The sequence below is a fragment of the Pongo abelii genome, chromosome 1 (genome assembly GCF_028885655.2).
Source record: "Pongo abelii isolate AG06213 chromosome 1, NHGRI_mPonAbe1-v2.0_pri, whole genome shotgun sequence".
Lineage (NCBI taxonomy): Eukaryota > Metazoa > Chordata > Mammalia > Primates > Hominidae > Pongo > Pongo abelii.
Genome location: NC_071985.2, coordinates 8,092,726 through 8,116,505, shown reverse-complemented (window position 1 = coordinate 8,116,505; position 23,780 = coordinate 8,092,726). Strand labels below are relative to the sequence as shown.

The 23,780-nt window shown below is 36.6% G+C and overlaps 1 protein-coding gene and 1 pseudogene across 6 annotated transcripts in view; both read right to left on the bottom strand.

Moving 5' to 3' along the window:
- RGS7 (regulator of G protein signaling 7) overlaps window positions 1-23,780 on the bottom strand; it is a 610,179-nt gene that overhangs the window by 211,620 nt on the left and 374,779 nt on the right. For 3 of the 6 annotated variants that reach the window (XM_024235701.3, XM_054560931.2, XM_054560953.2), the window contains exon 4: window positions 5,324-5,374. The exons of the other annotated variants lie outside the window; for them this stretch is intronic. In XM_024235701.3, coding sequence (XP_024091469.1) covers window positions 5,324-5,374 — 51 coding nt within the window. The remainder of the gene's footprint in view (window positions 1-5,323; window positions 5,375-23,780) is intronic. 6 annotated transcript variants of the gene reach the window in all.
- Window positions 19,927-22,452, bottom strand: LOC100457260 (large ribosomal subunit protein P1-like; annotated as a pseudogene).

Here is a 23,780-nt window from a genome sequence, read left to right as displayed (position 1 = left end):
CTTTCAATCCCATTCATTGTAGTAGATCAACAGTACCCAAAAACAGCTGCAGTGGGGCTGCACTAAGCAAACCACTGCAAATATGGACAGCTTCTCTCCCCGCAGTGGAGGGCAAACACCACAGAAGAAATCAGCCATGGCCATGTCTTGGAGGCAGCTTGGCAATGGACAATGTTGAATATAGGACAGAAATGTGTTCCAACGAAGTAAGTCCATCACACTCAGTGACAATATGATATCATGATGACATCCTGAGGCAAGGATTACTCCCAGGTCCAGCTCGCTCCCCACCATACTTAGTCTGTCAAAAAGCTAACTTATTAATGCAAATTTATATTAACCACAATACCAACTCCAGCTGCAAAGTGGAGACAATCCCACTGACATATACATACATTAAGTAATCTAAGAAGAATCCATCTACCCTGTCAATAACTAAAGATCAGTTCCATGTAGAGTCCTTCGTGCCAGAGACAAAGTAAATGAGAAAAATTCACAAAACAAATTCACAAATATTTCTAAGACATGCAATGACATAAAGTAAGGTTATAATAGTATCTATATATACCTAAAATACTCAACTTAAATGACATGATGTAATAAAGCAATCGACGAAAGATAACTTACGAGAGAATTTAATGCTTAGAGTCTATGATTAGAAGAGAACTTTCTAAAGGAAGGTAGAAATAGAGAACTAGAAAAAAATAAGAAAATGATGAAAAGTTAAACATGCGATAATAGATATATTTTCTATTAGCATCTGTAAAGGGCTGAATCGGCAGTGAAGAAAATTAGAATTAATGCTATGATGTAGAAACGTAAAAACTTAATCTGGAAGGGAGAAGGCAGAGAGAAAGCTAAAAAATGAATTTTAAAACAGAGAAAATAATAATTGAGATGTAGAAAAGAGTGAAGCATATCAGTAAATGCTGTTTCAAAACAGGAAATGAGAACAAATAGGCAGGCAAATAATTAGTTACAATTATTATAAAAAATACAAAAATACCTACAATTGCCAATCAACATTTTCTGAACTATTATGTAAGAGATGTGGTAATAACTGCTTTACACTGTATGTAATACTTATTAAACCCTCAGGAAAGCACTAAGTAGTAGATGTTATTATTATATGCATTTTATAAATGTAGAAAATGAGCTTAAATAACAAAACAGAAAAAAATTTTCTTCAACTAGGAAAAACCTGAATCAACAGACTTAAATCAGTCACCAAATTTGTAAATACATCACAGAACAAGCAAGGAAATGGCAATGGCCCATTTATATTTTGAATTTCAAGGGAAGAAAAGGCATTACAGGGATCTAGGCAGGATAAAAAATCAGTTTTAAAAAACAGCATATGCACAGGCAACAAAACATTCTGCCAAATAATTAAAGGCTTTGAACAACTACATATAATCCTAACAAACTGCTGGGAAAAATACTGTAGTTTTCCAATAAGTTAGTTAAGATTTCTCTTAAAAAAAGACAGTGTAGCAAAGAAATGACATATTAAATTAGCATATATAAATCAATCATTTTCATATATGTAAAAAATAAAAAGTTAGTATATATAGGAAGAAAAGACCCACATATAATAATAACACATGATAAAATAACCGAAATAAGCCTAGTAAGAAAAGTGCAAAGTCTATATTCTAAAAACTTTAAAGCCCTCCTGAAAGACCACATATCAAAATTGAAGACATGAAAAGATAGAGTATATTCTTGATTAGAAGACTCAACTCTGTAACTGAGCTTGGGATTACAATAAGGAGTAGGTTTGAGAAGTGGAGAAATCGGGGTTCCGTTTTGGTTGTGTTGAGTTTGACCTTTCAGGGGAGAGGCCTTAGGCACTGGAGAAGTGAGTATGGAGCACTGTGGAGAGGTCAGCATGAAAGTTATGAGTTGGAGTGTTCTCAACATATGTCACTTAGCAATAGCGTGTAGAGGCAGAAAGGAGAGGAACCTAGGACAGAAATCTGAAGCTTCCAACATTTACAGATTAGCTGAGAGTGAAAAGCCAGCACAGAAGACTGAGACCAAACCAAATGGCCAGAGAAAAGGATGGAAGAGTCTGAGTGTGATATTCTGGAAGGAAAGGACAATTAATTTGTTCAAAGAGAGAATATTCATTCTGTATTCCCAGTGCCTGGCCCATGGTAAGAACTCAATAAATATTTGTTAGATGAATGGAAGTGTGAAAGAAGAAATGGAATTTTCCTAGAAAGATATATTTTATAAAAGTGTACTCACAAAGCAGAAGAAAAACATTTTAGACTAATTCTGTATATGTGTATTATACATATATATGAACTAAAAAAATCCTAAATTTTAACATAAAGTTCAAATCCATCTGTATTTTAAAATAATAACAAAATATGACTACATGTCTAATGGTACCAAAATCTCTGGTAAAATATTCAGCCAAATGTGTCCTGGATTGCTGTAATAGAAATGAGTTATTAAGTGCTCACTGATAAAATACTGAATACTAAGTGTGCAAATAATATAGACTCATTGGTCTTAAGCATGGTCCTGAAGATCATTCAACCTTCTCGTCCTGTCTCCAAATGGGCCATCAGAATCTGCTCCCACACCCAGAATTAGTCTCTTCTTCCATCTTGCCACAAAACCCTCTTTCAGCGAATTACTGACTTCTGGAACATCAAACGATCCCTAGAGATTTTCAAACGACCACTTGGCTACCAGACAGCACACAAGACAGAAACTAGGCATGGGTTTCTTTCTTATTTTTAAACATCTTGAGGGAGTTTTTGATAGAGTTAAAACTAGACTTAGCATTATAACTACTTAGTCTCCCTTCGTGACCAGTTTCAAAAGGCATGATTGGTTTCACACAGGCAGCCATCAAAGTAACTTTCATAATATCAGCTACATTATTAACCACATCAAATTGGGATCAGAATAGCCACCAGAATGATTCATTTTCCATGTGCACAATCTGTTACATATTCAGAACAATCATTAATGCCTCTTAACTCTTCTTGAAACCAGTACAGAGCCTTGGATTTTGTCTAGGGTGAATTACTTCATTCAAAAAAACAAATCAACAAATCAGAAACTAATTTTTCAGCCTGTCATAAATATGACTAAAGAACATGTATGTTCCTTCCTGGATACATTTGACTTTATCTCTTCATAACAGCTTCTAATGAATCTTAAAAACTTCCTCAAAGTGTTGAGCAAGCAAATAAAATCAGTTTTCCATACACATTATAGCTAAAACAAGATCCTACCTGTAAATTATAAACAATGACTGTTTCTTTACTAGCTTATGATATCTGTGAAGATTTTTCCTGTTTCTTAGATTTTTACTGAACTACACCTTCAGGTTTTTTTGTTTGTTTGTTTTGAGACGGAGTCGCGCTCTGTCGCCCAGGCTGGAGTGCAGTGGTGTGATTTTGGCTCACTGCAACCTCCGCCTCCTGGGTTCAAGAGATTCTTCTGTCTCAGCCTCCCGAGTAAATGGGACTACATGCGCGTGCCACCACACCCAGCTAATTTTTGTATTTTTAGTAGAGACGGGGTTTCACTGTATTGGCCAGGCTGGTCTCGAACTCCTGAGTTCGTGATCCACCCGCCTCAGCCTCCCAAAGTGCTGGGATTATAGGCACGAGTCACCGCGCCTGACCCAGTCTTTACCTTACAGAAATAATACTCTTTTAAATCAACTTCACCTCTGATCCTTAATAGTCTTTGCCAATCAGCAGTTTCCTGATAGCCATGACTGTGTCAATCTATTTTTAGCCCTGGGATTATTTGTCTGGTCCTATAATTTTAAAAAAACAGGCATGCCACTGAGGTGAGGCTGAAACGCGAACTTGGTAAGACTGTAGCTTCCTTTCCTATTAATTATCTCCCCTTTTCACCTGGTGATAATATGATGCTGGCAATAGCTGCTTTATCTTTACCTAATTGTTTTAATACCATTTAATCTTCAACAATGAGTATTTTAAAAGCTCATGTAGCAAATGAGCTGGGGGTGTACATAGGCCTTTATGGACAGAATTTGAGCTGCCTCTTTTGATGATATTGCTTTATAAAGCTAGCTTAAAATGAGAAAAAATTAAAACCTTGCATCTTCATATACTGTTAATTCTAAACCATTTTAAGGCGATAATTACCAGAGGCAGGAACCACAGCCATGCCAAGTTCCTCTCTATCGATGGAAGGGTGTGTTACATAGGTTGGCATATCACTGACCTTTTCTGCAGTGACTGTAATGCCAGCTTTTCATAACTATTGTTTTCTCAGAATCTTCTCTGAACAATATGCATCTTATTTTCTTTCAGTGATGTGAATTGTTTGCCACGTGTGAAAGGTTTTACATATTTTTAAAAAGCCACTAAATGTAGCTGGGCATGGTGGCTCACGTCTGTATTCCCAGCACTTTGGGAGGCCGAGGTGGGTGGATCACCTGAGGTCAGAAGTTTGAGACCAGCCTGGCCAACATGGTGAAACCCCGACTCTACTAAAAATACAAAAAAATTAGCCTGATGTGGTGGCACGTGCCCATAATCCCAGCTACTCGGGAGGCTGAGGCAGGAGAATTGCTTGAACCCAGGAGGCAGAGGTTGCAGTGAGCCGAGATGGCACCATTGCACTCCAGCCTGGGCAACAAGAGTGAAATTCTGCCTCAAAAAAAAAAAAAAAAAAAAAAAAGTCATTAAATGCTTTGCATATGTAGGATCTTGTTCCAGGCAATGCAAAGTGTGAACTCATAAAAATTGTTTCCTTACTTTGGAAATTAGTTTTCTGCTACAGAATAGACATAATGTCCAACACGGTGAAAAGGTTTATGACTTAAATAGAGCATTTCTCACACACACACACACAGACACACACACACATCATGTAGGCATGATAAAAAAAATCAGAATTACAAATAAAATACTGATTTCAAACTGCATTTAAAGATGTAGTTAAGGCAAAATTATAAGTTAGTGAGATGTATGTGTCTTATAGAGCGAAAGTTCATTAATTCATAATCACTTGCCATAAATTATATGTACAATTATTTTATGGACATGTATACAAGTGATCCAGTCTAACGATCACCGATGACCTGAATCAAATAATACCTCAGAATTAAGGATGTGAAAAATTGTCCAAATATGCTAACTTTTAGTGAAATATGTTTTGACTACCATAAAATTTATATAAATGTTAAAAGCACAGTTCAAACTGAATTATAATTTTTCAGGAGGTTTGTTTGCGTGCCATATTAAAATATCCCTGAAGAAACATATTTCTTAAAACCACTAAGAAAAAAGTTCTTGCAATGGGAAAATGATTTATTTACCTGGATCTTCTATAGTTAAGTTCTTTATCAACCATTGAACAATGTCTGAACCTAGAAAAAGAAAAAAGAAAAACACAAACAGAGGTGAACATTTTGTTTATACATATTAAGAATTCTCCACCTTTGGTGCTCATATTAGAAATAACTTTTCTAATTGTTACAATAACAGGTTAAGGATCTACCCCAGATGGAATGCTGAAAACACAGAGTATGGATACTTAGCTGTCCGTCAATAAGCCAAGGTGTAAACTAGTAAATTATTAAATATGAAATATTTAAATGTAAATAAAATTTACTGTACTAGTAGAAAGTGATTTGTTTACTAAATAAGTGTTTATTAAGCATCTCCTATATTTCAGGTACAAGTCTTAGCACAGCATAACCAGTACTTTATAAGGTGGTTCCTGTAGCATTTTTGGTTGTACCCACCTCATCCTTGTATCCCCTCTCAAGTCAAACCAAATTTGTTTTTGGTTTTCAAACCCTCTTATGTATTTCAAGTCTCTGTGTCTCCATAGCAGTATTCTCCCTGACAGAAATGTCTTCCCACTATTTTTAAGACACTCAAGATTCACTGACATGACAGAACTTGCCTTAGCCCTTCCCCTTGTCCACTGAGTTTACAGTACTGTCCATGAAACCTCATTGGAAACCATGTAGTCTTTTATTGTCATGTTGATCACACACCATTGCCCCAGCTGTTTATTTGATGAATGCCCCAAAGTAAGAACCCTGAAGCAGGGTGTCACATTCATCTTTGATTATTTGGAGCATAGTAAGTGCTTAACAATGTGTGATGAATACAAAGTATGAGCGAATATGTTTCTACTTCACACAGAAGAGACAAGAGAGGGTCTGCAGAAAACATAATGTTTGAGCTAGATTTTGAAGGATATATTTTTATCTATGAATAAGAGAGAAATTTAGTTGCTGAAGGGGCCTACGTAAAAATTAAAAGGTGGAAAAGCAGTCAACAGAAATAATATACTGTACACTGTCTATATGTAAGTGCTGGGAATAATAGAAACTTGAAAGTAATAATGGAGTGCACAGTATATTCAGCAGGTCTTGAATTCTAGGCTAAAGAATTAAATTTTCTTTTTCCCATAAGGAAAGCAGAGAAAGAGACATGCAATAATTTTGAGCAGAAGAATGACATTATCAAAGGAAGTTTGAGGAGTATGACTGGCAATATATATGAAATGCCTTGTAGTCAAAAAGAAGGCAAGGCAGTCGACATGTCTACTAGTTGCAATCCAAGAATGAAGGAAAAAGGTCTTAGTTCAGTGTACAAAGGAATTTCTTAAAAAATTACAGACTTGTTTCAGGACTTTACGACTAATTAGGTATAAAGGATATAAGTAGGAGAGATTAAGAAAGAAGTCAAGGTTTCTAGCCCGGAAGCATAGATGAATAGAATGATGAAAATAAGAGCAGAAATGGGAGATTTAGCAACTGATTTGCTTGAGACATTCATTTGTATTTAAAATTGGTTTTCTGCATAACTCTTTTCTACATAAAATAGGAAAAATATGTATGTGAATTGTTTGCATACATAGTAAACCGTGTTATGCCTGCGTGAATTGAATCAAACTTCAGTGTGAACCAAGATTCCATTTCAGCCTCTCCTGGAGGCTGGCTAGAGTTGCTGTCTACCCACCTCGGAGATTTGGCAAATTAATTACATTAACATTGGCAAAATAATTCCAACTGCTTGAATTAAACCAGTTCAAAATCAATTTAAGAATAAATTTGATTACTAAACTTGACAATAAAGTCCCAAAAGTTATGCGAACATTCATACTCAATGTCAATTTCAGCATGCATGCATTTAAAAAACAACTCCAAGTATTGACTTGAACTTGTGTTCCTTTTACAGCTGCCATGGATTTAAATCATTTGGGAAGACAGATTCATCCAGATCCTAAAGGAAGTTTTACTAAAACAGCTCTGAGGGTCAAAAGGAAAGGAGATCATTCTCCAGAAGGCAGTTGACCGTGTCCCGGTGTTGTGTTCATCCTTATAGTCTAAGTTATCTTGAAGCACAATCTTCCCATTGAAAAAGAAAAGGAGAACTCAGCTTTTCACATATACATGTAGTGATCCTTGACCAATGTCGATTCCCAGATACACAAATCCGCACAAGCCCCAAGCACCCTGCTCATTTTTCAGAGTTGAGCATCTATTTGTGGAACATATGTGAGCAGCCACTGGAAATTTTCCATTCTTTTGAAGACAGCCAAACATTCATTCCAGGACTATACATATTTTTTATTGTGAAAAATGACTTGAAATATGCTCTTAAAGACTAAGTTTTTAAAAATATTCTGTTCTGTTATGCTTTCTTTCCTTTTCTTTTTTTTCCTGGGCAGAAAGAAATACAAAGAAGCCTAATTTAAAAGTATGTTTAATTCAGAGAATAGGAAACTTTCTTTCTTAGCCTACTTTTGAGTATTTCTGTCACAAGTGTATTCTCAGTTCAGCTCTGAAGGAGTCAATTTAATTGGCCTTGACCAACTGTTAGTGTCACTTAGCAGATGCTGTAGTAGTTTTTTTATTGTGTGATCACCTCAACATATTTATGGTTTTAGGTTACGGATTTTTAAATTGTTAAATTCATACCCAGACTCACCATGTTAATCTATGCTGCATCTATAAGACCTCAACTCCTTGAAGAGATAGGTAGAGAGAGAAAGAGGGAAAAAAATCCAGTATCTTATTGGAATCAGAAGACTGAAAGAGAAACGTGCTCCTATAGAACCATCTTGAGAAGCATGACTCAAATTTAAAATGGAGCATTACAGTCCAGAGAAGTGTAGTAGGAATGCCACCTTTACAGCAATTTCCCAGCTTTATATTAAATGAATAAATAAATAAATAAATAAATAAATGGCTGGGTCTGCTAAAGTTTTTCACATATAATGTATATGTAGAATATTGTAGCATTCTATTTACCTTGATTTTGGAGCCCTCAAAGTAACCTGTGGAATTTTTTGAAATCACACTTTGACTGTAGCCTATGGAAAGTTTATACAGGCACATGTCACTTTCAGAGTTGCAGAGCTTTGTGCTCCGTCTGCTCAGCAGAAGCAGTAGAGGTTTTATTATTGTTGAATCCTAGCAGTTTATTATTTAAAATGAAAACAAGCAAAAACAGACAAGCAGAATTCTTCCTCATCACACTGCTCATAGTTTTCTACCTGCTATACTGTTTCTTCCTTCCATGATTTTGCTAACGCTGTTCTATCTTCGTCTCTTTTTCCTGTGGTGAATCCCACCTGAGGCCAAAAAGTTCAATTCAAACATTATTTACTCCAGGAAGCCTGTTGTGCCCACCCCACCCTATCTTACTAGGGAAAGTGGTTTTTATTTATGTTCTATTAACATCTTTATCATTCTTTTTACTTATCAATGGTTTTATCATCCTGTCTTTATTTTTCTCTGTCTTCCTCTTTGCAATGTAAGTCCACTGAAGACCAGGAGCATGTATTATTCATCTTTGGATCCCAAACACCAAGACCAGTGCCTGACATGTAAAAGATGATCAGTAAATGTCAACAAAAGATTGGATGAATAAATAGCAAGACTCCCCTCCCCATATTCTATTTTGAGAGAGTTTAAAAAGAATAGTATCCTTCACGCAAAGAATATTCTATTGGCATGTAATTTAAACACCAATATTATTAAACATGATGTTAAATTGATCTTAAATTTCAACATTATTTTTTCACCCATGCCACAGATCTGAATGGCAAACGAACTTCCTTACCTGTGACCCCTGCAGAGTGCAAAGGCCTGGACCAGGCTCTGTCCTAAGCCTGTATTACTTCCATTACAGTCTACGTCCGACGCGCCCCCACCCCCCGCCCCAGGATTAGAGCATATCTTCAGCTACAAGTGTCACCTACAGCTATCCACAAACTAAATCTGAATTACAGGTGCACAAAAATATTAAGCATTCATGAAAAAAATTGCAAAATATTTGTAAATATAAGATATGAGGACTTTGTAAGCAAGCAAAATAGAACACATTTGATTTGTATCCTTCACAAAACTAAAGTATTTTCATAATTTTCAGCTAAAGACATTAGTGAGAACTTTAGCTCTTAATCACCATAGAAGGTGCGCAAATTATTCCTGAGGCAAAGACGCTGACCTTTGCAATGTTTCTCTTTCAGGGAAATGGAAAAGCTCTTTGTACTGCCCAAATACCTTTGCTGAAGCCTCAGAACCACATAGACACAGTGCTGACAATACAAATATTTGTATTTAGTGAATATCATAAATAATCCATAATCCATGATTTTTGATGTTATAACTATTCTTCTCTTTTTTTTTTTTTTTTCCTTTTAAGACGGGTCTCACTCAGGCTGCAATGCAGTGCAACAATCACCTCATCGCAGCCTCAACTTCCTGGGCTCAAGCAATTCGCCCTGCCCCAGCCTCCCAAGTAGCTGGGATTACAGGTGTGAGCCACCACTCCTGGCAATTTTTTTTTATTATTATTTTTTGGAGGATGGGGTCTCACTATGTTGCCCAGACTTGTCTTGAAATCCTGGCCTTAAGTGATCCTCCTGCTTCAGCCTCCCAAAGCACTGAGATTACATGGCATGAGCCACCATGCACAGCCAACTATTCTTAGAACCTCTCACTAAATAGAAGACTTTCTATATACTAAAAATCATTTTTCCAACATTATTCTTGGTTCCTTGAAGTAGGCACAATAAATGTTTATTATCATCAAATAGCATGTAATAAGCATCTACTGTGTTTCTGTAGAAGTTTGGCTGAGGATCTGCAGTTTTAGGAACAAGAAAGAAAGAATGTCAAGCGAAGCACATTAAGTGATCTATCAGTCCCTTGAGAGAAGAAACGACATCATACTCATCACATTTCCACCATTCTCTTCAAAGTGCCTCAACACAGATCATCATTAAATGTTTACTGAAGGCATGAGTCACTATTTATGGACATATACTCTATGCAGAAAAGACTCAAAATGCTGAAAACGTCAGTTCTAATGGGGACTCCATCTAGTATGTTATGACACCACAGTGTATCTCTCATTATCATAATTTAAAAAGTTCTTCATGCAATTATAATTTTAACTCAATTTAATTTAAAACACTGCAGAATTTATTTAAATTAAACTCAATTTAATTTCTTTAATTTTTAAATCAAACTCAGTTTAAAACACTGCAGAATTTCTGTAATTTAAAACACTGCAGAATTTCAGTTTAATTTAAAACACTGAAGACTTTCTGTTTGAGAAATGAAGTGATTTGCTTAAAGCTAGCATATTACCCTTTTGTAAAGCTGAATTAATGAACTAAATTTCTCTGCAATCTTTCAAATAAGTAATTGCTAATATCTAAGAATAACATTTTGTTTATTTGAGTACCTGTGTCCTGTCCAGAGCCTTAAATATGATTGCATAGCCATTGTCACATCTGAGGGTTCAACAAAGCAACCTGCAACCAAAGGAGCAGGAGAGATGAACTCCAGGCCAGCTACAGACTATGTTCTCTAACCCCTTGATCTAAGAAATCTCAGCAATGGCAAAAATGTGGATATCACCAATTAATGGCCGGTATCCTAGTTCCGTCTGCCTTTGGCCAAAAGCGGGTACTGAAAAAAGAGAAAAGCAGCCACTGGCTTCCATGAACTGGCTGGGCACTCACAGCTATGTCTTGGTGCTTCCCTGGTAAATATGAACAATTTCATATTATGAAATTGAACAATTTCATATTATGAAATTGAACAATTTCATAACTTAACATTGGACAAGGCCGCTCTAGAACCCTCATAGGTCAAGATAAAAACAAGACCACTCTGTAATCAGATGTGAACACAAACAAAACATGAACATGGGCTGAGCCATAAAATACCAAATTCCATCCTGGATAACATGAGCGACTGCTGCTTCTTTATCAATCCCATATTTAGTCTTGTCTAATCTGTCCTCCTGTAGAAAAAATGTATTAAGATACCCAATCAGGCCGGCCGCAGTGGCTCACGCCTGTAATCCCAGCATGTTGGAGGGCCGAGGCAGGTGGATCACGAAGTCAGGAGATGGAGACCATCCTGGCCAACATGATGAAACCCTGTCTCTACTTAAAAAAAAAAAAAAAAAAAAAAAAAAAAAAAAAAATTAGCTGCGCATGATGGCGCATGCCTGTAATCCCAGCTACTCGGGAGGCTGAGGCAGGAGAATCAAACCAGGGAGTTCGAGGTTGCAGTAAACTGAGATGGCACCACTGCACTCCAGCCTGGCGACACAGCGAAACTCTGTCTCAAAAAAAAAAAGATACCGGATCATGGAATTGTCCCTACTTCCTGACAGCATCCAATCTAGAGCAAAGGCCCACTTCCTCAGATCCTCTCCATGACTACCAATGCCAAAATCCTATAATAGATTCTTCCTAACACCCTATTACTGAGACACCCCGTGGTTCCCAATGGTGTGCATTCTCCCTACCTTCAAGAAAGAATAAAGTTGACTTGTTCGACTATAGGCGTGTTCCTGGTGGTTTTGGGCTAGAGGAATTGACATTTTTTTAATTAAAAAAAATTGCTAATATCTATTAAGATTAATATAACAACAACAACAACAACAACAAAATTTAAGTTACTTCATCAGGGCACTTTTGGTTGTAAAGAGTGATCTTTGAGGGAAGTATAAAAACATAAACTTATCAAAGAAGGAATTTGCAAAAAGGTACCCAGAACTAAAGGGAAAGGATGTATTTGAGCCTCAAGGACTCCTGAAGGCAGAGACTGTCATCCTTGTTCCTTTCTGGACATCTTCATTTCTCTCTAGGAAACAACCTTTGCTATTTTCCATCCACAAAGTGGGTCATGAAGGCTCACGGCTCCTGGGTTAAAATCTATGCCACTGAAGACAGCAAGCCATTTGAGGCTGAAATCTTGTAGTCCTAAGTCTTAACTCCTGATGAAGGGTCTCAGCTGCAGGGAGGTGCTCATTCCTGTATCAGCCAACTGTGGCAAGAAAAGATGGATCACTGTGCATAAAAATGGTCATGCTGGCGAGAGGTATCGATGGAGGCATTTTCCAGAATGAGTGCTTTGCAGACATAACAATGGGTGTAAACTACAGCTTCCTTCCAGTTTGTAAAGCTTTTATGTTTCATCATTTAAAAAAATGCAGAAAAGAGAGTAAAAGTGGAATTCAAAAGCAAAATGTCAAATTTTGAATGAAATGAATATATTATTCTGCCTTGCTATGAATATAAATGTGTTTTGTTCTATGAACTTATTATAGTCCTGTAAAGCAGAGTAGGAATACATTGTTTTTGTGTATGTGAATGAAACTACACTTTATGTGCACTAAAACAGCTATTCAAAGAAACTTCGTGATGTGTATATGATTGTGTATTTTTATGAGTGGGTATATTTTTAAGTAAATAATTCACTTTCTAAAACGAATAACATGTAATTGAGTATTGTTACTTCTGGATTTTTATACATCAGGTATATCTAGAGAAAATTATTCAGTTTTCATAGAATTAAAAAGATTAACTTCTGCTCACAGTTTGAAACTGGATCAAACTTATGATATAAAGCCCTTCTTCCAATATTCCATAGCTAATAACACCTATGAAATCTCAAAGGTCAGTGGAAACAAAACAATCAAAACAGATATGTTTCCTTTCAGTAAACCTGAGATACATTTGAAGCATTTGCCTATGAGACTTTAAAAATGTTGTTCAGCAGTCATTTAAATGCATTTGCAGATGTCATGGCAAAAAGCAAATTATCTGGTTGATTACATTTTCTTTCTAGGTTGTTGCTCTTTAGAGTTCTCTGCCCCTTGCCCTAAGAGCAGAGTCACAGAAAATGTTGGGTTTTGTTGATATAACCTGAATCTTCAAATCAACAGGATAGAAGCCCAATATTCATTGTAATTACTACTACTGTGTTCTCAGGATAGGAAAAGTAAAAATATATTTCCCTACCCTCTGGCAAGGTACAATGAAAACAAATTAGAGTTCTGTGGTAGAGCTCCTTGGCTGCTCCTTGAGCAGACATTTTCTCAAGATCATGGGGATTTAACTAGATTTTTAATCTTTGTTGTGTAAGTTCCAGAAATCATAAAAATATCTCTTCAGACGCAAAGCAGACATTTTGTGTCTCTTCAAAGCCTAAGAAGCTTTAAACATAGACAGCAAAAACAGCAAGGCAGCAAAGATGACAATAATGAGGAGATAAAAGGTAATGGAGACCACCCCCAGCATTATCTCCTGCCCTCTGCTGGAGCTCAGGAGGATTCCTTACCAGCCAGCGAAGCTTTTCCCAAATCGCATTCAGAGAAACACCACGTCTGCCTCTTGTGTGGGATGGTGACAGTAAGTGTGGGAAATGCGGAGTTAAGAGAAGGAAGGAAAATAGGGTTCCTTGATGTGCAGCCTTTATTTTGATAAAGCAAGTTGTAGAAAAATCAAGAGAAGACTAAGTCCGCAGTGTTTCCTTAGGATGGGGATATTGGATCCCTTTTTAAAGAACATTTTATATTTTTATGTTTTAGTTCTATGGTTCTTTAGACTCAAAGAAAATAAAATAAGTAATAAGTAAGTGTGTAAAATGTTCAGATATAACTATGAATTTTGGGTCAGCTAATATATTGGAACACATTAGAAGAAATTATTTAGTAATCGATTAATCAATTCCATATGCTAGCTGGTAGGCATAAAGAAAATCCTAGTGGATCATTCTTGCCCTCAACACATTTTTTTTTTTCCAGCTACACACAGGCCATGTCTAACTGTCTAACTGCCTCTATGAAGGACATATGAGATAAAGAAAATGTTTATTGATTGATAAATAAAAAACTTGCTCTTGACTGGATAGGCCTGCACCTCATCAATCTAGTCCAGACACAGTTGCTGTATCTGTTGACAGGTAGAGATAATACTTTTTATTCTTTATTAGCAGAGAGTACCAGCATTGGTCAAGAGGTGGATGAGGCAGAAAGTCCAAGTAGATCAAAGAGGATTCCAATTCCGGAAATTTCCCAATTCATTAAAGATTGACAAAATGAATGCACTTATGCATAGTCAAAACTACAGCTCAGGCCGGGCGCATTGGCTCATGCCTGTAACCCCAGCACTTTGGGAGGCTGAGATGGGTGGATCACAAGGTCAGGAGTTCAAGACCAGTGTGGCCAAGATGCTGAACCTTGTCTCTACTATAAATACAAAAAAAAATTAGCCAGGTGTGGTGGCGTGCGCCTGTAGTCCCAGCTACTCGGGAAGCTGAGGCAGGAGAATCACTTGAACCTGGGAGGCAGAGGTTGCAGTGAGCCAAGATCACGCCACTGCACTCCAGCCTGGGTGACAGAGCAAGACTCCGTCTCACAAAATAAACAAAAACAAAACCAAAAAAAAACTACAGCTAAGGCCAAGTGCTTTTGTGCCAATCCTAATTATTTTGGCACTGAACGTGCTCTATATAGTGCTACGTATAGACCAAGGCCCAGATCGAAAAGAGTGAATCTTTTTTAACATAACCCTAAATATTTCCTGCTGTGACAAAATATCGAAAATACCAATTAATGATGCCATTTTTGGGGTTCTATTTAAAATGTTTTCTATTATTGAAGATGTAATTTCAATACCACGAGGTATTGAATGATCAACAGGTCAGGAGTTCAAGACTAACCTGGCCAAGGTGCTGAAACCTTGTCTCTACTAAAAATACAAAAAAAAAAAAAAATTAGCCGGGCATGGTGGTGGGCACCTGTAGGCCCAGGTACTCAGGAGGCTGAGGCAGGAGAATCACTTGAACCCGAGAGGCAGAGGTTGTAGTGAGTCGAGATTGCACAACTGCCTTCCAGCCTGGATGAAAGAGTGAAACTCCATCTCAAAAATTAAAATGAAATTTAAAAAAAGAAAGAAAGAGGGAGAGAGAGAGAGAGAAGGAAGGAAAGAAAGAGAAGGAAGGATGGAAGGAAGGAAGGAAGGAAGGGAGGGAGAGAAAGAAAGAAGGAAAGAGAGAGAGAAAGGAAGGAAGGAAGGGAGGGAGGGAGGGAGAGAAAGAAAGAAGGAAAGAAAGAGAGAGAGAAAGGAAGGAAGGAAGGAAGGAGAGAAAAGAAAGGAAGGAAGGAAAGAAGGAAGGAAGGAGAAAGAGAGAGAAAGAGAGAAAGAAAGAAAGAAAGAAAGAAAGAAAGAAAGAGCCAAACTATTTTCCAGAGGGCCTGAGCCATTTTACATTCCTACCAGCGAGGTAGGAGTGATTCAGTTTCTTCTCATCCTTGCTAACATTAGTGTTAATATTTTTTAGTTCAACCATTCTGATATATGTGTTGATTTTCATTTGTGTCTGCCTGGTGGCTAATGGTATTGAACATGTTTTCATATGCTTTTTTGGTGTAGGTACATCCTTTTCTGTGAAACGTCTCTTCATGTCTTTTGACCATTTTCTAATTAATTTTTTTTGCTATTGCTTTTTCAGAGTTCTTTTTATGTTCTACATACTAGTCCTCTCTTGGATATGTGGTTCACAGATATCTTCTTTTACTCTGTAGCTTGTTGTTCCACCCTCTTAACAAGGTCTTTTTCAGAAAAAAAAAAGTTTTTAATTTTGATGAGGTCCAATTTATCAACATTTTATAGATTATAGTATTAAATCTAAGAACTCTTTGCCTAGACCAAGAAATCCAATAATTTCTCCTACTATTTTCCTAAAATTTCTTTTAATTTTCCATTTTGTATTAGTGTTTGTATAAGTTGTGAGACTTAGGTCAAACTTCCTTTTTGCCTGTGAATGTCCAATAGCTCTAGCACCATTTCTTGACAAAGCTATCTTTCCTCAGTTGAATTGCTTTTCCATGTTTGTCAAAAATCCATTGTGTCTATTTGTGTGGATCTATTTCTGGATTCTCTATTCTGTTTTATTGATCTACACGTCTATCCTTCTACCAATACCACACAGTTCTGTTTACCGCAGTTATATAATGTCTTGAATATATAATATAAACATATAATAAATTCCTCCTATATTATTTTTCTTTCAAAAATTGTTTTACCTGTTCTATTTCATTTGCTTTACTTATAAATCTTAGAATTATCTCTATATCTACAAAAAAAGCTTGCTGGGGTTTTGAAAGGAATTTCATTAAACTTGTGTATCAATTTGGGGAGAATTGGCTTTTATATAAGGTTATTCTTCATGGATTTGAAGTATGTCTCTCCATTTATTTACATCTTCTTTTATTCCTTTCACCAGCATTTTGCAGTTTTCAGCATACAAGTCCTGAACAAACTTTATTTGATTAACACCTATTTAATCTTTGGGCAATTTTAAATGGTATTGCGTTTCTGATTTCAGCATCCACATGTTCATTGTTAGTATATAAAAATGTAATTTACTTTTGTATATTTATTGCATATCCTGTAATCTTTCTGGACTCGATTCTTAGTTCTAGAAGGTTTTTTTTGCAGATATTTTGGGATTTGACAGGCAAATATAATATCATCTGCAAAGAGGGGAAGCTTTAATTTCTTCCTTTCTGATCTGTGTATCTCTTATTTCGTTTTCTTGCTTTATTGCCCTGACTAGAAATTTCAACATTATGTTAAATAAATCTTTGTCTTGTTCTCAATTTTAGAGGAAAACATTCAGTCTTTTACAACTACATACAAAGTAAACATTATTATTATTATTATTTGAGACTGTGTCTCCCTCTATTGTCCATGCTTGGCTAATTTTTTAAATTTTCGTAGAAATAGTGTCTCACTATGTTGTCCAGCCAATGATCTCAAACTCCTGGTCTCCAAGTGATCCTTGCACCTCAGCCTCCCAAAGTGTTGAGATTAAAGGCATGAACCACAGCACCTGGCCTAAAGTTTTTGTAGATGTTCTTTATCAAGTTGAGGAATTTCTCTTCCATTCCTGTTTTTTGAAGGTTTTTATTATGAATAAGTTTTGAATTTTGTCTACTAGCTTTTCTATATTGGCTAATATGATCATGTGATTTTTCTATTTTATCCTGTTAATTTGCTGGATTACAAGGTTAATTTTTGAATATTTAACCAGCCTGCATCTCTGAAATAAACCCACTTGGTTATGGTGTATAATTATTTTTATATATTGCTAAATTCTATTTGTGATATTTTGCTAAGAAGTTTTACATCTTAGTGAAGGATATTGGTTTGTTGTGCTCTTTTCTCTACGTTATTTTTCTAGTTTTGACATCAGGGTAATAATAGCTTCATAAAATGAATTGAGAGATATTCTCTCCTCTTCTGTTTTCTGGAAGAGACTGTGTATAATCGAATTTTTTAAAAGTCTGGTAGATTTTTCCAGTGAAACCATGAACCTGGAGATTTCTTTTTTAAAAATTTCTAAATTATGAATTTAATTTTCTTAATAGTCATTGATTGGGCTATTCAAATTATCCATTTCATACAGGATGAGTTATAATAGTTTGTGGTTTTTGAGACACTGATCAGTTTTGTACAAGATGTCAAATTATGTGTTTAAGTTTGTGGTATTCTTTTATCCTTTAGATGTCTGCAGGTTTTGTAGTCATTTCCCCTGCTTCATTCCCGAAAATGGCAATTTGTGTCTTTTCTTTTTTTTTTTTTTTTGTCTTGTTACAGAATTGTCAATTTATCCATTTTTATAAAGTACCAGCTCTTTGTTTCACTGGTTTTTAAATTATTTGAATGTTTTCAACTCCATTGATTTATGCTCTTTATTATTTTCTTACTCTTGCTTGCTTTGGGTTTATTTTGCTCTTCTTCTATGTTCTAGAGTTTGGAGTTTAGATGATTGATTTGGAAATTTTCATCTTTTCTAATGTATACATTTATGTTATAAATATTTCTCTCAGCCCTGCTTTAGCAGTGTTCCACAAATTGACATGTTACATTTTATTTTTGTTATTTTTTCTTATTTTCCAGAAGATCCTTCAATGATATTATTTAAAGTGTGTTGTTTAATTTCCAAATGTTTGGAGATTTTCCTTTTAGTTTTTCCTTATTGATTTTAATTGGATTCCATTATGATCAGAGAACATACTTGGTATAATGTCTATTTTTTAATGTGTTTAATGGCCCAAAATATGGTTTTAGGGAATATTTCATGGGAACTTGAGACCATGAAAAGCAAAACAGATCATGCTTTTTGCTGTTAGTTGGAATATCCTGTAATCAGGTCAAGTTGATTGATCATGTTGTTCAGGTCATCTACATCCTTACTGATTTTTCTGCCTGCTTGATCTACCGATCTATCAATTACTGATAAAGGAGTGTTAAAGTCTCAGCTCTAATAATGGAATAGTCTAGTTCTTCTTTCAGTTCCATCCATTTGCCTCATGTATTCTGAATCTCTCGTTAGATACATACACATTTAAGTTTGCTATGTCTTCTTGGAAAAATGAGCTCCTCATTATTATCTAATGATTCCCTTTATTGCTTCCACTTTTCCTTGTGGTGACATCTGCTTCATATGAAATTAATGTACCTATTCCAGATTTCCTTTAATCAATTTTGCACAACACATCTTTTTTCTATTCTTCTACTTACAACCTATGCTGTTATATTTGAAGCAAGTTTCTTGGGGATAGCATGTAGTTGAGCCATGATTTTATCCACTCTGCTTGCCTCTGTCTTTTAAATAGTATATTTAAAATAATTACTTATATTTAATGTAATTACCGATATGTGATGGTATATTTAATGTAATTACTGATAGGGCTTAAGTATGCCATTTTATTTTTTGTGGGTTTTTTTTCTTGTTCCTGCCTTCCAGTGGATTGCATTAATATTTTTTAAAAACCATTTCAATTTTCTAAGTTTTGTTTGTTTGTTTGTTTTTTACAGTCTTGCTTTGTCACCCAGTCTGGAATGCAGTGGCATGAAAATGGTTCACTGCAGACTCAGCCTCCTGGGCTTAAGTGATCCTCCCAGCTCAGCCTCCTGAAGAGGGAACACAGATACATGCTACTATGCCCAACTATGTTTTTATTATTATTATCATTATTATTATTACTGTTGTTGTTATTATTTAGAGACAGGGTCTTGTTATGTTGCCCAGGCTGGTCTCAAACTCCTGGGCGCAAGTAATTTTCCTATTTCAGCCTCCCAAAGTGCTAAGTATGATTACAGGTGTGAGCCACTGCACCTAGCTCTAAATATTTTTGAATGCATTATTGTGTAGCTCTTTTTAGTTGATGATAAAATTATATTCACACAACTTATTATAGCCTTCCAGTGTAATCACTTTACCAATTTGAGTAAAGTGAAGTATGGAACCCTATGTCTCTTCATGTTCCTTTACTCTCCCCAAATTTTAATGTTTTTTAGCTAATTCCTCGATGTACATTTAGAATCACATCAGAAGTTGTTACATTTTTTCTTCAACAATCAAAACAATAAAAAAAAATTCAGAAGGCTGGGTGCAGTGGCTCACACCTGTAATCTCAGCACTTTGGGGGACCGAGGTGGGCAGATCATTTGGGGTCAGGAGTTCGAGACCAGCCTGACCAACATGGGGAAAACCCGTCTCTACTAAAAATACAAAAATTAGTCGAAAAGGGGGCACATGCCTGTAATCCCAGCTACTCGGGAGGCTGAGGCAGGAGAATCACTTGAATCCAGGAGACAGAGGTTGCAGCGAGCGGAGATCGTGCCACTGCACTCCAGCCCGGGCAACAGAGCAAGACTTTGTCTCAGGAAAAAAAAAAAAAAAAAATTCAGAAAATCAGAGAAGATAAGTCTATTGTATTTCTTACATGTTTGCTTACCACGTTTTGTTCTTATCTGATATTCTAAGGTTCCTTTTCTTATTGTTTCCCTTTTATTTAGAAAATTCCTTTTAATCATTCTGTTAGAGTTCGTCAGCTGATGACAAATTCTCTTAGTTTTCCTTCATCTGAGAATGTTTTGATTTCCCCGTTACGCCTCAGGAAAAATGTCTGCTGGGCAGAGGATTACGGATTGACAATTCTTTCTTTTCAGCAGGAAAGGAAAAATTTTGTGGCACCTTCTTCTGGCATCCATGGTTTCTCATGAGAACGCTGCTGTGGTTTGAATCATTTTTCTCTTCTAGTTAAGATGTCATTTTTCCCTGACTGCTTTCAAGATGTTTTGTGGTTGTCTGCAGTTTCCAAATGTTTATTAAGTGGCTTGGAATGCATTTCGTTGGGCTTATTTATCCTATTTGGGCTTCTCTCAGCTTCTTCAACTGAAGGTTTATATCTTTGCTATGCTTGTGATGTTTTTAAGCCATTATTTCTTCAAGTACTTTTTTTTTTTTTTAAGTTCAGCTTTTTATTGAACATATTATAAAAAAGGTTTGGTCAAAAAGACCAAAGCCCATGTCACCATCAGACTTCTCGGATTCTTCTTTCTTTGCTTCCACTTTCTTCTCCTCAGCTGGAGCAGCAGCAGCGGAGGCGGGCAGAAGCTCCTGCTGGTGCAGAGAGAGCCAGCTGCTGGAGCAGGTCCACCAGCCCCTACATTGCAGAGGAGGCTCCCCATGTTGACTTTGGCCAGGCCTTTGCAAACAAGCCAGGCCAAAAAGGTTCAACATTTACACCAGCTGCTTCAATGAGGGCATTGATCTTATTCTCCGTGACGGTCACCTCATCGTCGTGCAGAATGAGGGCCCGTAGATGCAGGCGAGCTGGGAGACGAAGGCCGTGGTGCAGGCAAGTGTGGGGCTGGCACTGCCGGAGGCGGATGGACCGAGCACCTTGGCGGCAGCTGAAGAAAGGTTCTTCAAGTACTTTTTTAGTCCCCTTATCTTTTTCTTATCCTTTCATAACTCCAGTGACACCAATGTTAGATCTTTTGTTATAAACCCACAAAAGATCTCCATCCCAGAGGCCGTGTTCCTTTTTGTCAGTCTGTTCTCTCTCTGCTGTTCAGATTAGGTAATTTCTGTTGTTCTATCTTCTATTTCACTGACTTAGTGGTTTCTTCTGTCTTATCGATTTTGTCATTGAGCCCATCCACTGAGTTTTTCTTTTTGGTATTGTCCTTTTCCATTTTTTCCAGTCCTAAAGTTTCCATTTTTTTTTATAACTTCTATTTCTTTGCTGAGAATTTCAGTTTACTTCCTGAGGCCTTCTAGTTTTTAATATGCTTAAAGCATATTATTATTATTATTAAATAATTTTTATCATAGATCAGGGGTGTCCATCTTTTTTGGCTTCCCTGGCCACACTGGAAGAAGAATTACACATAAAATACACTAACATTAATGATAGCTGATGAGATTTTTAAGAATCACAAAAAAAAAAACCACCCTCATAATGTCTTAAGAAAGTTTACGAATTGCTTTTGGGCCATATGCAAAGATGTCCTGGGCCGCAAGTTGGACAAGTTTGTCACGGATACTTCAAAATCTTTGTAAGCTAATCTATTATCTCTGTCATCTCAATCTTGACAACTATTGATATATATATTTTTTCCATTTAGTTTGAGGTCTTCCTGGTTCTTGGTATGATGAGTATTTTGTTGTTGTTGTTGTTAATACAGCGTCTCACTCTGTCACCCAGGCTGGAGTGCAGTGGTGTGATCTTGTCTCACTGCAACCTCTACCTCCCAGGCTCAAATGATTCTCATGTCTCAGCCTGCCAAGTAGCTGGGACTACAAGCATGTGACACCATGCTCGGCTAATTTTTTTTTTTTTTTTCAGTAGAGACGGGGTTTCGCCATGTCGGCCAGGCTGTTCTCAAACTCTTGGCCTCAAACAATCCACCCACCTCGGCCTCCCAAAGTGCTGGGACTACAGGCGTGAGCCACTGAGCCTGGCCTGATGAATATTTTTTAAAATTGAAAGCTGGACATCTTTGTATTTTGTTATGCGATTCTGGGTTTAATTTAAACCTCTGTTGTAGTTGGCTTTTGATGACACCACTCCTCCAGAAGAGGGAAATGCTGTTTCATGACCACCTGCTGAGGGTAGAAATTTGACACTGCAGTTGAGGGTGGCCTGGTCACCACTCTTTGATGGCAGAAGTCTTGATGCTCCCTTAGGCTTCTTCTGACACCACTCCAGGGTGGAGAAGTGGGGTGTTATTACTACCAGGTTGGTGCGGGATATCCAGTCTCCTCTCGTGATCTTCACTGAAATGTGGATGGGGGAAAGGAGGTCTCATTCCCGACAAGAAGCAGACCAGTGGTGACTAGGGATGGGGTGGGGTGAGGGAAAATGAAGAAAAATGGGTTTCAAAAAGGCACAAGGAAACTTTTGGGGAGAATAAAAATTTCTACTATTTTGATTATGGCTATGGTTTTAGGGATATATTCATGTGTCCAAATGCATCAAAATTTTATACTTTACAGCTATCCAGGTTGCATATTAATTATCCCTTAATAGGTATAAAACTCAAAACATCTGAAAACAAAGAAGGAAATATTTTAAGTCTCCTTACTCATGTCTTCAATGTGAATTAGTTTGTAAGATGGTAAGACTTTCTTTTTTTCAGCACTGAATGGTCCAGAACTGTATTGTTCAATATGTTAGCCACTAGCCACATGTAGCTAATTAATTCCTCATTTATTTCTTTTCTTTTCTTTTTTTATACAGAGTCTCCCTCTGTCACCTAGGCTGGAGTTTAATGGTGCAATCTCAGCTCACTGCAAACCTCTGCCTCCTGGGTTTAAGTGATTCTCATGCCTCAGCCTCCTGAGTAGCTGGGATTACAGGTGCGTGCCACCACACCCAGCTAATTTTTTTTGTTTAGTAGAAACGGGGTTTCACCATGTTGGCCAGGCTGGTCTCGAACTCCTGATCTCAGGTGATCCACCTGCCTCAGCCTTCCAAAGTGTTGGGTTTACAGGCGTGAGCCACCGTGCCTGACTAGTTCCTCATTTTCACTAGCTACACTTCAAGTGCTCATTACCCGCATGTGGCTAGTGACCACCTTACTGGACACTGCAGATATAGAACTCTTACATCATTAAGAAACTCTTGGACAGCATTGGTTCAGGTATTACAATATTATGGGAATAATTATCTGGATATGTGTGTGTGTGTGTTTTCACAGGCTAATTTTTACTTTTTCAAAATGACATTATGAATGTGAAATTGAATAGTACAGGACCTAACATAATATAGTCATACAACAACAACAAAAATGTTAGCATCTCTTCCATCCAGTTTGGAAAATCTTTTATTTGAAATAAGAGTAAGAAGTCAATTGAGAGAATTCCAAAAGATGTACCAAAGCAAAAACAAAAGATTGAGGTTTAAATGAACTGTACAGTATAAAAAAGGAAACAATTTTAAAAGTAAGATAGAAATAGTAAAATAGTAAGGCTTTCTAATTAAGATACAAAACCTAGCAGCCATAAAACAAATGGCTGATAAATATGAATTCACATAAATTTAAAAATTTCTATACAGAAAAGAAGAAAAGGCACTATAAACAAAACAAAACAAAAAATAAATAAATGACTGGTACACCCAGACAACAAAACATCA